The following is a 13544-nucleotide window of genomic DNA, read 5'->3' on the forward strand; positions in this document are numbered from 1 at the left end:
ACCCTTGCTGATTTGCTACCTCCTGGGGGTGTGCTTTGCATTGATCGCTGAAGAAGGCTTTCTTATCTCTTCTTGCTATTCTTTGGAACTCTGCGTTCAGATGCTTATATCTTTCTTTGCTCCTTTGCTTTTTGCTTCTCTTCTTTTCACAGCTACTTGTAAGGCCTCCCCAGACAGCCATTTTGGTTTTTTGCATTTCTTTTCCATGGGGATGGTCTTGATCCCTGTCTCCTGAACAATGTCATGAACCTCGATCCATAGTTCATCAGGCACTCTATCTATCAGATCTTAGCCCTTAAATCTATTTCTCACTTCCACTGTATAATCATAAAGGGATTTGATTTAGGACATATCTGAATGGTCTAGTGGTTTTCCCTACTTTCTTCAATTTAAGTCTGAATTTGGCAATAAGGAGTTCATGATCTGAGTCACAGTCAGCTCCTGGTCTTGTTTTTGCTGACTGTATAGAGCTTCTCCATTTTTGGCTGCAAAGAATATAATCAATCTGATTTCAGTGTTGACCATCTGGTGATGTCCATGTATAGAGTCTTCTCTTGTGTTGTTGGAAGAAGGTGTTTGTTATGACCAGTGCATTTTCTTGGCAAAATTCTATTAGTTTTCGCCCTGCTTCATTCCGTATTCCAAGGCCAATTTTGCCTGTTACCCCAGGTGTTTCTTGACTTCCTACTTTTTCATTCCAGTCCCCTATAATGAAAAGGACATCTTTTTTGGGTGTTAGTTCTAAAAGGTCTTGTAGGTCTTCATAGAAGAGTTCAACTTCAGCTTCTTCAGCGTTACTGGTTGGGGCATAGACTTGGATTACTGTGATATCGAATGGTTTGCCTTGGAAATGAACAGAGATCATTCTGTCGTTTTTGAGATTGCATCCAAGTACTGCATTTCAGACTCTTTTGTTGACCATGATGGCTACTCCATTTCTTCTGAGGGATTCCTGCCCGCAGTAGTAGATATAATGTCATCTGAATTAAATTCACCCATTCCAGTCCATTTTAGTTCACTGATTCCTAGAATGTCGACAGTCACTCTTGCCATCTCTTGTTTGACCACTTCCAATTTGCCTTGATTCATGGACCTGACATTCCAGGTTCCTATGTAATATTGCTCTTTACAGCATCGGACCTTGCTTTTATCACCAGTCACATGCACAGCTGTGTATTGCTATCCAAAGAATAGCAAGAAGAAATAAGAAAGCCTTCTTCAGTGATCAATGCAAAGAAATAGAGGAAAACACAGAATGGGAAAGACTAGAGATCTCTTCAAGAAAATTAGAGATACCAAGGGAATATTTCATGCAAAGACGGGCTCGATAAAGGACAGAAATGGTATGGACCTAGCAGAAGTAGAAGATATTAAGAAGAGGTGGCAAGAATACACAGAAGAACTGTACAAAAAAGAGCTTCACGACTCAGATAATCACAATGGTGTGATCACTGACCTAGAGCCAGACATCCTGGAATGTGAAGTCAAGTGGGCCTTAGAAAGCATCACTACAAACAAAGCTAGTGGAGGTGATGGAATTCCAGTTGAGCTATTTCAAATCCTGAAAGATGATGCTGTGAAAGTGCTGCACTCAATATGCCAGCAAATCTGGAAAACTCAGCAGTGGCCACAGGACTGGAAAAGGTCAGTTTTCATTCCAATCCCAAAGAAAGGCAATGCCAAAGAATGCTCAAACTACTGCACAATTGCACTCATCTCACACGCTAGTAAAGTAATGCTCAAAATTCTCCAAGCCAGGCTTCAGCAATATGTGAACCGTGAACTTCCTGATGTTCAAGCTGGTTTTAGAAAAGGCAGAGAAACCAGAGATCAAATTGCCAACATTTGCTGGATCATCAAGAAGGCAAGAGAGTTCCAGAAAAACGTCTATTTCTGCTTTATTGACTATGCCAAAGCCTTTGACTGTGTGGATCACAATAAACTGTGGGAAATTCTGAAAGAGATAGGAATACCAGACCACCTGATCTGCTTCTTGAGATTTTGTATGCAGGTCAGGAAGCAACAGTTAGAACTGGACATGGAACAACAAACAGGTTCCAAATAGGAAAAGGAGTATGTCAAGGCTGTATATTGTCACCCTGCTTATTTAACTTATATACAGAGTACATCATGAGAAACGCTGGACTGGAAGAAGCACAAGCTGGAATCAAGATTGCTGGGAGAAATATCACTAACCTCAGATATGCAGATAACACCACCCTTATGGCAGAAAGTGAAGAGGAACTAAAAAGTCTCTTGATGAAAGTGAAAGAGGAGAGTGAAAAAGTTGGCTTAAAGCTCAACATTCAGAAAATGAAGATCATGGCATCTGGTCCCATCACTTCTTGGGAAATAGATGGGAAACGGTGGAAACAGTGTCAGACTTTATTTTTTGGGGCTCCAAAATCACTGCAGATGGTGACTGAAGCCATGAAATTAAAAGATGCTTACTCCTTGGAAGGAAAGTTATGACCAACCTAGATAGCATATTCAAAAGCAGAGACATTACTTTACCAACAAAGGTTCGTCTAGTCAAGGCTATGGTTTTTCCTGTGGTCATGTATGAATGTGAGAGTTGTACTGTGAAGAAGGCTGAGTGCTGAAGAATTGGTGCTTTTGAACTGTGGTGTTGGAGAAGACACTTGAGAGTCCCTTCGACTGCAAGGAGATCCAACCAGTCCATTCTGAAGGAGATCAGCCCTGGGATTTCTTTGGAAGGAATGATGCTAAAGGTGAAACTCCAGTACTTTGGCCACCTCATGCGAAGAGTTGACTCATTGGAAAAGACTCTGATGCTGGGAGGGATTGGGGGCAGGAGGAGAAGGGGACGACAGAGGATGAGATGGCTGGATGGCTGGATGGCATCACTGACTCGATGGGCATGAGTCTGGGTGAACTCCGGGAGTTGGTGATGGACAGGGAGGCCTGGTGTGCTGCGATTCATGGGGTCGCAAAGAACCGGACACGACTGAGCGACTGATCTGATCTGATTTGATCTGAGACAATTAAAAAAGCTGTTCAAGAAAATGATGTAATTGTGTGGTGTCACTTGTATTTATTGAAGAAGGAAATGACAACCCACTCCAGTATTCCTGCCTGGAAAATTCCATAGACAGAGGAGCCTGGCCGGCTACAATCCATGGGGTTGCAAAAGAATTGGACATGACTGAGTGATGAAGCTAATTTCTTTAAAATGTTCAATGTCTTCCACCTTTGCATTTAAAATACATTGATGTATAACATAGGGATCTGTACCCAGTGCTAGGTGACAACCTAGAAGGGTGGGATGGGGGTGGAGGGGAGGAAGATTCAAGAGGCAGGGGACATATGTATAGTTATGGCTGGTTAATGTTGTTGTACAGCAGAAATCAACTATCCTCCAATTAGAAATAAATTAAAAAAACACAACTGAGGAAGCTTTTCAGAAGAAATCACAAGACACTAATTCTAAGGAAAATATCAAACAGCACAGATGGTGGATTATTATTATGAAAAGAGGCACAGTGGAATGCTTCCACTTGCCAGGCAAGTAGATTCAAGATTTTTCTTGCTCTCATTATTTCCTTCAGTGTCTACCTTGCATGTCTAAAACTTTAATTTCTTTTTAAATTAGGTATGACAGTCTTTTCCTTCTCTACATGACCTCTAGTTGACTGGCATTACTAGATTGAAATAATTTTGAACTTCACTGATAAAACTTTGAAAGTATAGTGAACCTTTTTAACACTGCCAATTCAACTGTTTTGCTTCCACTTCTGACAATTTTTAAACCTATAATTTCTGACTTCCAGGGGGACGTTTTACTTCCTTTTCTATAATATCTCTTTATTTCCTTTCTCCCTTCTTTCCTTTCTCCTTCCCTTCTTCTCTTTCCACTGTCTCCTTCCTCTTCCTCCTCTTTCATCTCTCTGATGGCTACTATTGGCAGACTTTATTTCATAATATCCTTGATTAGAAACTATTTTTCAGACTGTTTCCTAAGTCTGTGCTCTTCAATCACTCTGAGATAAAAGCCAGACATTTATGTCCAAGCCTCACTTGTTCCTTGGATAGCTTGCTCAAATTTACCTTTAAATTAATCTTACATTCCACATGTCCTAAAGCTGAGTCCATTGGCACACTGATAAACAAATACTTCTCATATATTTATTTTTTCATCTGTGTTTAAAAACAAACTTGATTAAATATAACTTGTGAGTATTAAGCAGACAAATGTTTTCCTCTTGAAACCTTCATTTGATTTATGGCTTTATCAACCATGCAGTCTTCCATGCTGGAAAACTTTCTCATCTCTGTCCACTACATTGCTTGGATTGAGATTGTAATTGTGTCCATTCTCTCTATCTTATGGAGCATAATGAAACCTTTACTATTGTTTGCTTGAATGCTATTCTTGAGTAATTGCTTGTCACTCATCTTGTATGTAAAAGTTAATTTATTCACTACTTTATTATATTCCTCATAAAGCAAAATTGATATATTACTTTCTTATAATTTCTCTTGGCTCAGTAATACTTAGTTAACTCTTAAATGTGCAATAAATATCTTCACTACTGGGCTCCTACCATTCACTCTAAATTAATATCCTCTTTCTGTTCCCATTATACACCATTTTTGCCTCTCAAATGTCTCAAAAGTGAGAAATCAAATGTTTCAAAAGTGAGAAATCATGATATCAAGAGGAAAGTTGTCTCAAATCATTTTTATGCATCTCATTTATTTCTTTGTAATAGCATTTATTAAGTTTCATTATAATTTATATGTTTTTATATCTCTCTATGATACAAGTATTACAAAAAAAAATCTATGAAATCCTTACTGAGATTGCATTATACCTATAGTAAACTTGTGAAAATTGGTATCTTTAAGATGTTTTGTTTTCTAGCCCATAAGTACGGTACAGCCATTTATTTGAATCTTTAAAATGTCTGCAAATAGAATGTTATCTTTTTCTCCAATAAATCTTGCATGTATTCATTCACCACTATTTGACTTGTAAATGATGTCTTATTTTAGTTTCATCTTCTACTGGTTTGTTTTTGGCATATAGATAACACAACTGATTTTTGTATGTTGATGTTATACACAGTAACTTTAAATTGAAACTAAAGTATGGAATATAATACTAATTTATTGTTGATTTTTAAATATTTATTTCTATTAATTTTATTCTTGAATGTACACCGAGGTATTCTAGATCAGAGGCAGATTTCATATTTACCTCTCAGGTCAGTTCAGTTCAGTTCAGTTCAGTCACTCATTCTGTCCGACTCTTTGTGACCCCATGAACCACAGCATGCCAAGCCTCCCTGTTCATCACCAACTCCCAGAGTTTACTCAAACTCATGCCCATTGAGTCAATGATGCCATCCAACCATCTCATCCTCTGTTGTCCCCTTCTCTTCCTGCCTTCAATCTTTTCTAGCATCAACGTCTTTTCAAATGAGTCAGCTCTTCGCATTAGGTGGCCAAAGTATTGGAGTTTCAGCTTCAACATCAGTCCTTCCAATGAATATTCAGGACTGATTTCCTTTAGGATGGACTGGTTGGATCTCCTTGCAGTCCAAGAGACTCTCAAGAGTCATCTCCAATACCACAGTTCAAAAGCATCAATTTTTCAGCACTCAGCTTTCTTTATAGTCCAACTCTCACATCCATACATGACTATTGGAAAAATCATAGCCTTGACCAGACAGATTTTTGTTGGCAAAGTAATGTCTCTGCTTTTGAATGTGCTGTCTAGGTTGGTCATAACTTTCCTTTCAAGGAGTAAGCGTCTTTTAATTTCATGGCTGCAATCACCATCTCCAGTGATTTTGGAGCCCAGAAAAATAAAGTCAGCCACTGTTTCCACTGTTTCTCCATCTATTTGCCATGAAGTGATGGGACCAGATGCCATGATATTAGTTTTCTGAATGTTGAGCTTTAAGCCAACTTTTTCACTCTCCTCTTTCACTTTCATCAAGAGGCTCTTTAGTTCTTCTTCACTTTCTGCCATAAGGGTGGTGTCATCTGCATATCTGAGGTTATTGATACTTCTCCCAGGAATCTTGGTTCCAGTTTGTGCTTCATCCAGCCCAGCGTTTCTCATGATGTGTTATGCCTATAAATTAAATAAGCAGGGTGACATCATACAGCCTTGATGTACTCCTTTTCCTATTTGGAACCAGTCTGTTGTTCCATGTCCAGTTCTAACTGTTGCTTCCTGACCTGCTTATTTACCTCTCAGTAAATAAATATGGGGCTTTCCTAGTGTTTCAGACAGTAAAGAATCCCCCTGCAATGCAGAAGACTCCAGTTTGATCCCTGGGTTGGGGAGATGCCCTGGAGAAGGAAATGGCAACTCACTCCAGTATTCTTGCCTGGGAAATCTCATGGACAGAGGAGACTGGCAGGCTACAGTCCCTGGGGTCGCAAAGAGTTGGGACATGCCTGAATGACTAACATTTTCAACATTTGGTGAGTAGCTATGTAATCCTCTGATCTTAAGAAAGTGGATCTGATTCAACCTTTATTAGTAAACCTTTATTAGCCCACAGGACAGAGGAACCTGGTGGGCTACAGTCCTTGGGGTCTCAAAGAGTTAGACGTGACTGAGTGACTAACACAAATAAATAATAAGCATATTAGATCTCCTCACCCTAAGTCTAATCACTGCGGTGACATGATGACAGCCAAGTCAGATATCCTGTGTGAGCAATTCTAAACCCACAGGCAATGCATGCATGCTAAGTCGCTTCAGTTGTGTCTGACTCTGTGCGACCCCATGGACTGTAGCCTGCCAGGCTCCTCTGTCCATGGGATTTTCCAGGCAAGAATACTGGAGTGGGTTGCCATGCCCTCCTACTGGGGAATCTTCCCAACCCAGGGATCAAACTTGCTTCTCCTATATCTCTGGCATTGGCAGGTGGGTTCTTTACCACTAGTGCCACCTGGGAAACCCATAGGCAATAGATGAGGAGAAATAATTCTCCACTTATAAAGGAAAAGGAGGCAGTTGTCCGCTCCCTTCCAGAAAGGGTCTTCTCTTTAGCCATTTGATAGGTAAATAAAATGTCTCCAGGAGTCAGATAGATCCATGCAGGTCTTAGCTTTTACAATTCAGAGATGGCAGCCAAGTTCCTGAGTTTCCTTCTTCCTTGATGTGTAAAATAATTAGGGAAACAATCCTAGTCTTCCTGGAACCTTGGTGTTTAACCTAAAGACAGTATTTGGCTGTAACCATTTGACTTGCTAGGGGAGATAGAAATTTATTATTATCTTTTTGGATCAGAGCAATTAACTAGCCAAATTAGGTAGACCTAATTCTTAAGGCAGGAGAAGAGTTGGGAACTGGCATTCCCAACTGCCAATTAGCATTCCCAAGTGCCAACCAAAAGAATTAACATTTTACAGGAACCATAAGAAATCCAGGGAAAATTCATACTCCCACATTTACCTGAATACTCTTTTAGACTCATATATCTGCCCTTCATTCTCTAATGTTTCTTGATGAATGGAACTTTCCTTACTGTAAAATATTTCAGTTTACCATACTTTAAAAAAGTTATTTTTTTAGGCTTTTAAAACAATGGTTAATGCTTTCTGTTTTTAGTTTAAAAAATATCCTTAGCCACATGGAACTCTGTTCAATATTCTGTAATAACCTAAATGGGAAAAGAATTAGAAAAGATTAGAAAAAAATAGTTACATGTGTATGTATAACTGGTGGCGAGGGAAATGGCAACCCACTCCGTTAGAGTCGGACATGACTAAGCAGCTAAAACAACAACCACAGCATATGTATAACTGAACCACTTTTCTGTACACCTGAAACTAGCACAAGATTGTTAATCAACTATACTCCCATATAAAAAAAATTCTTTACCCCTAGATCATGGAAATATTCTTCTAGTTTTCATCTAGAAGATTTATTATTTTTCTTTTCACATTTTTAAGATTAGAGTCTGATCATCTATTAAGAAAAAAGCCTTAAGGTGTTGTAGTTAATTACCATAATATGTTGTCTTAGAGATACAGTCATCAATATCAAAGTGGCAAACAAGCACATACTTGACAGAAAGTGTATCCTAGAAGGAAATAAATCTGTGCATATGACTTCACAAATAATTTTCCCTTTTGAAGACAGCTTTATTGAGGTATAATTGATATTCACATATTTAACATATGTGCAAAGTACATATTTTCACAGAAATTCACATTATTTAATGTATACAATGAGTTCAGACACATTCATACACCAGTGAAACCACTGTCACTGCTGCTCCTGGGAGATCTGGGACTCAGCTTAGGACATATCAGTCAGTAAAAGAGGAGTAGCTGAGCACCAATATAATAGTACATTGATATTGCCTACATTTCTTGGTTCTGTAAGTAACAGACATATTTTTATAGATATTTACAGAGAATTTCCCCCATGTATTCCTGGAGATAGGTTGAGCTAAAAGGATTATCAATACATATATTAATGGTAGGTACTAAGTGTAACAGAATGAGGTTGTGGTGTATAAAACCATGGCTAACATACCATTAGAGAAAAATAAATGAATACCAAGGAATACTTTTACAATTTTTTTTTGTACTCAGTAATCATTTTAGTCCTTTGAAATATGATGCAACCCTTTTGATCATGTCTTTGAAAGCTTGTACCACTTGTTTGTTCCTCAGAGTATAAATGAAAGGATTCATTACTGGTGCAACAGAGGTGGTAAGAACTGACACCACTTTATTAATAGCTACCCCTTCTTTTGCATGTGGTTTAATATAGATGAAGATGCAGGTTCCATAAGTGATAGAAACCACAATTATATGGGAAGAACATGTAGAAAAAGCCCTTTTCCTTTGCTGCGCAGAAGGGAATCTGAGAATGGTCCTGATGATGTATGTATAGGACATGATTACACACACCAAGGTGAACAGGAGCGTCAATACAGCCAGGACCAAGACGAATCGCTCTAGGAACTCTGTGTCTGAGCAAGTAATCTTCAGGATGGGAGCAGCATCACAGCCAAAGTGATCTATGACATTAGAGTCACAAAACTCAAGCTCAAAGCCCATGCCAAATGGTGGCAGGACGATGATTAGAGCAATCATGTAACAGCCAATGAGGAACTTAATGCAGACCATGTTGTTCATGATGGTCGTGTAATGCAGGGGTTTGCAGATGGCCACGTAGCGGTCATAGGACATGGCCGTCAGAATAAAAAACTCAGTCACAGCCAGGATAACAACAAAAAATAATTGAGTGGCACATGCATTGTAGGTAACAGTGTTGTCCCCAGATGCCATTGTGTAGAGGAATCTGGGAATGCAGACGGTTGTGAATGACACTTCCAAGATGGAGAAATTCCGGAGGAAAAAATACATGGGTGTTTTGAGGTGAGGATCTACCAGAGTGAGCGTGATGATGATCAGGTTCCCAGCAACACTCAAAAGGTAGGTTAGAAGCAAAAAGATGAACAGCAGAATCTTTAGATTCGGGTCATCGGTTAGTCCCACAAGGATGAACTTTGTTATTGCTGTGTAATTTTTCATCCCTGATTCCTGACAGTGGTTGTGTCTGTGTGTTAAAAAAAAAGAGAGAAATTAGATCAGAGAACTAGACTGTTACATGAGTTAGCAGAGGGATGACATGAAATTCCTAGCTAATGTTAACTTAGTTACATAAGCCAAGGTTTTATTTTATTTACCTGTGAATCAAGAATGCTATTTTATTTACCTGTTAATAAAGAATGCTATTGGAGCAGGGGTTAATTAATCATTATTGCTACTGGATTCTCACTGCTGAGCATTGTACTGGATACTAGTCAGAAGGCTCTACTTAAAGATTCTTATTACTATATCAATGTAGTATTAATTCAATAGTAAAGGAATTATTTGGTTAACAACCTAATGGAAATAAAGCTAGGCTTTATTATCAGTGTTAATGAACAGAAAAACACTGTCATAAAAATACACATGGTTTGTAATTTCCTGACAATAAAACCTCAAGCTGTGCTGTCATCTTGGTTCTATGTAGGATACAGGGGTGACTACAGTTAAGGTTGTGAAATTAAATTTTTTCTCCTCTCTGCCTCTGCTTCCTTGCTTGTGATGATAATCCACATTCTCCTCTAAGGTGCCTCACATCTCTCTGCTCTCTTCCCTTTTAAACCACACAGAAGTACGCTCATAAGTCTATTCGAAAGATAGAATCAGAGTAATTTTCAAAACCTTACATAAGATCCATTTCTCTGTTTACAATCACTCACTGGAGTTCTAGAACCCTTGGAATAAAAGTCAGACTCCTTACTCTGGTTTATAAGATATTTCATGATCTCATTGCTGTGAAATGCTCCTAATTTGTGTCTAGCTTAGCTGTTTGGGTCTTCTGTTCCTTGAAGATGCCAACTTCTTTTCCATCCCCGACCTTTTGTAGTTTTCTCTCTTCTAGAAATGCTCTGCTTACATTCTCGTGTGACTGGATCTTATTTTTCAGGTGCCAATTTAAACATAATCCCCTCAAAGATGCATCTCTCAGGATCCTATCTGTATTGTTTCTACCTCCAGTGTTGTGAGCACACTCTCTGTTTATTTGTTTTATTATCCATTTACATTTTACTTTCATTCTCTACTTGATAGCAAGTTCTGTGAGAACACAGATGGATTTATTTTGTAAACCACTGTAAACCCAGGGCTAGATTTTTTTCCTGGCACATAGCAGATAGGCAATACAAGTTTACTGAGTGAATGAGGCCGGGCATTTTGTCCTCAATAATTGATTGACTAGTTTCATTTAAAGTGTAACTGAAAAGTTACATCATTTATTTATATTTTAGGTTTTAATCTTCACTTAAGGATCTCAGTGTATTGAGGCAATTCTAGAAATCAGAAAGATAAATGATCAATTTTAGTCATCATCTCCCATGGTTACACTAAACTACATCATCTGTACCTAAGATCTAATAAGAATTAATCTTTTAAAGCTACTTGGGGTTAACAGTGGTGTCTTGAAGGAAGGATTGCAGAAAGAAGGAGGTGGCCTGGTGGCAAGGTTTTCACTTTGTTCATCTGTTTTCCTCATTTTCTCAGAAGGAACTTGGCTGAGAATTGTCACCCAGTCGTAGGTCTCCTCTGAGAGAGCCCATCTGGGTTAATTATAAGATGTAGGGATGGGACTACCCTGGTGGTCCAGTAGGAGGAAATGGGACTTCCCTGGTGGCCAAGATATGGGGATATGGGGATATGAGTTTGAACCCAGGTTCAGGAACTAAGATCCCACACGCTGCAGGGCAACTGAGCCCATGCACCACAACTACTGAGCTTGCACTCTAGAGCCCGCAAGGCACAATTGCTGAAGCCCATAGGCTCTACAGCCCATGTTCCACAACCAAGAGAAGCCACCACAATGAGAAACCCACACACCACAACTAGAGAATAACCTCCGCTCAGTGCAACTAGAGAAAGCCCACCCACAGCAATGAAGACCCAGAGAAACTTAAAAAAAAGAGGTAGGGGTTAAGAGTGGAAGTTCTGGAATAAAATAGATACCAGGGCTTGATACTTGGGTTCACACATGGTCATGAAACTTTGGAAAGTTCAGTAATGGGCTCTGTTTCCTGGTCTGTGACATGCAAATAACAATTGTGTTTTTCAAGGGTTAGTATAAAGATTAAATACATGAATTCTTCCAGGCTCTTAGCATCCTGCCTGGCACAGAACAGGTATCAAATGCATTCTATTCTCTCTATTTCTTCTTCCAGGACCTACTGCCTCTCCCTGTGTTCACATACTGTCTCATACTTTCTCCACCTTATCCCTAGATTTACCTCTCACCTCTTACTGTATTCTGTATACATATTTTAAGTTTGCTGTTATCTTTGAGATTAAATACAAAATTATAAGGTCCTCTTAAGTCCCACGAATGTAATATTCACTGATAAGTCTGTTTACGTGGAAGTATTTCAACTATATACAATGTAACATGTGACTTATTCTCTCTGAATCTTGAACATTCATGATCTATACTGTTAATACTTTCTAATGTGATTTCCTGCCCAAGTCTCTTAATTCAAGCATTGTTCCTTGGGATATTCACTTCCTTTCAGTAACTGCAGCTTTTCTATTCTCTCCTTGTCCTAGGGTCCTCTTGTTTCTTTTTTTTTTTTTTTTTTAAATTTTATTTTATTTTTAAACTTTACATAATTGTATTAGTTTTGCCAAATATCAAAATGAATCCGCCACAGGCATACATGTGTTCCCCATCCTGAACCCTCTTGTTTCATTTCATTGTACTTGAGAACGCCCCAGAAATTCCCCCACCTCATTTATAAGAAATCTCTTTTATGACCTCTACATGTTGCCTTATCTCTTTCTCTTTGAACTATTGCAAAGGAACAAGAGAGAAAAACAAACAAACAAACAAACAAACAAAACAAAACCTTAGTGAAATGGATGCCAGGTTAAAGTAAATGAAATGGTCAAGGACTTAAGAGAGCTACATAAATTGAGATACAAATCACCTTAATAATTATTTTAGCCAACCCTCTCATTTTAAAAATAGAAATCAGAGGGTCAGCAGTCACCAGGCTCACTAGGAGCAAAGTCTAAGGAAGAATCTCAGTTTTATAAATCTTATTTCTATGCTTTTTTTGCACTGTGCCAAAATTATGAGAGAATTTCAGGTTTTTTTTTGGTTTCCCTGATTTCCACTCACCCCTTAGGAAGTTTGCCACTTCTAATGTGTGTGTGTTTTAATCTTCCAAGGGTACTCAGTCCATTCTAGCTGATTCCTCATTCTCTATATTACTTCAGGGAACACTTACCGTCAGTGCTGTAGGAGGAAATAAATTCACCTAGGGTTTTATAAACTGGTAACCATATTTATGTCACTCACTTCAGGCATATTTATGTTTTTAATTGAAGAATAAACTTGTCATGAGGAAATTCCTGGGATAAGAATTGGCTTTTAATGGAGATACCAGTGTAGAGAATTCCCTTTTCATTTTATTCAATTTAATTCACAAATTTCTTCAAGGAAGGTAATATTTATAAGGCAGGTACTAAATGTCAATAATTATGTTAAAAATTTAGAGTACATCATTTAATTTTCAAAGCAGCTCTCCAAGGCTGGTTGTAACTTAATCCTCATTTTACAATTGAGGAAATCATGGTCCAAAAATATTTAGAATTGTGCCCAAGGTCAATGACTTAGGATGCGGTAAAGCAGGAATATTAACCATCTGTCTATATGACCCAGCTCATAACCACTATAAAACACTGCCTTCTCAACTCTTTATTTGACTGATTTATTTCTCCTCTTCATCTTTTGAGAGACAGAAAACGACCAACATCTTCTCTGTGATGCTGTCAAGTAACTTTCAGGGAATGAAATAAATCAATGCCCAGGGTGTATTTATTTCTGAGTTAAGGGTTATAGTAGAATGATAGTTGGTCTTCAACAGTAATAATTCATTACATTTGTAGGGTTTCCCTGGTGGCTTGGACAGTAAAAGAATCTGCTTGCCATGCAGGAGATGCTGGTTTGATTCCTAGGTCAGGAAGAT

At 38.4% G+C, this 13544-nt stretch overlaps 1 protein-coding gene across 1 annotated transcript; it reads right to left on the reverse strand.

Moving 5' to 3' along the window:
- Nucleotides 1–8589: 8589 nt before the first annotated feature.
- Nucleotides 8590–9590, reverse strand: LOC109558736 (olfactory receptor 6C2-like). The gene has a single exon (XM_019960067.2). The coding sequence runs from the start codon at nucleotides 9532–9534 to the stop codon at nucleotides 8590–8592; it is 945 nt and encodes a 314-aa protein (XP_019815626.2). The 5' UTR covers nucleotides 9535–9590.
- Nucleotides 9591–13544: the final 3954 nt, after the last annotated feature.

This window comes from Bos indicus, chromosome 5 (genome assembly GCF_029378745.1).
Source record: "Bos indicus isolate NIAB-ARS_2022 breed Sahiwal x Tharparkar chromosome 5, NIAB-ARS_B.indTharparkar_mat_pri_1.0, whole genome shotgun sequence".
Lineage (NCBI taxonomy): Eukaryota > Metazoa > Chordata > Mammalia > Artiodactyla > Bovidae > Bos > Bos indicus.

What these genes read in the sequence shown, in the direction of transcription:
- LOC109558736 (XM_019960067.2), bottom strand. Translation starts at nt 9,534, where the DNA reads ATGAAAAATTACACAGCAATAACAAAGTTCATCCTTGTGGGACTAACC.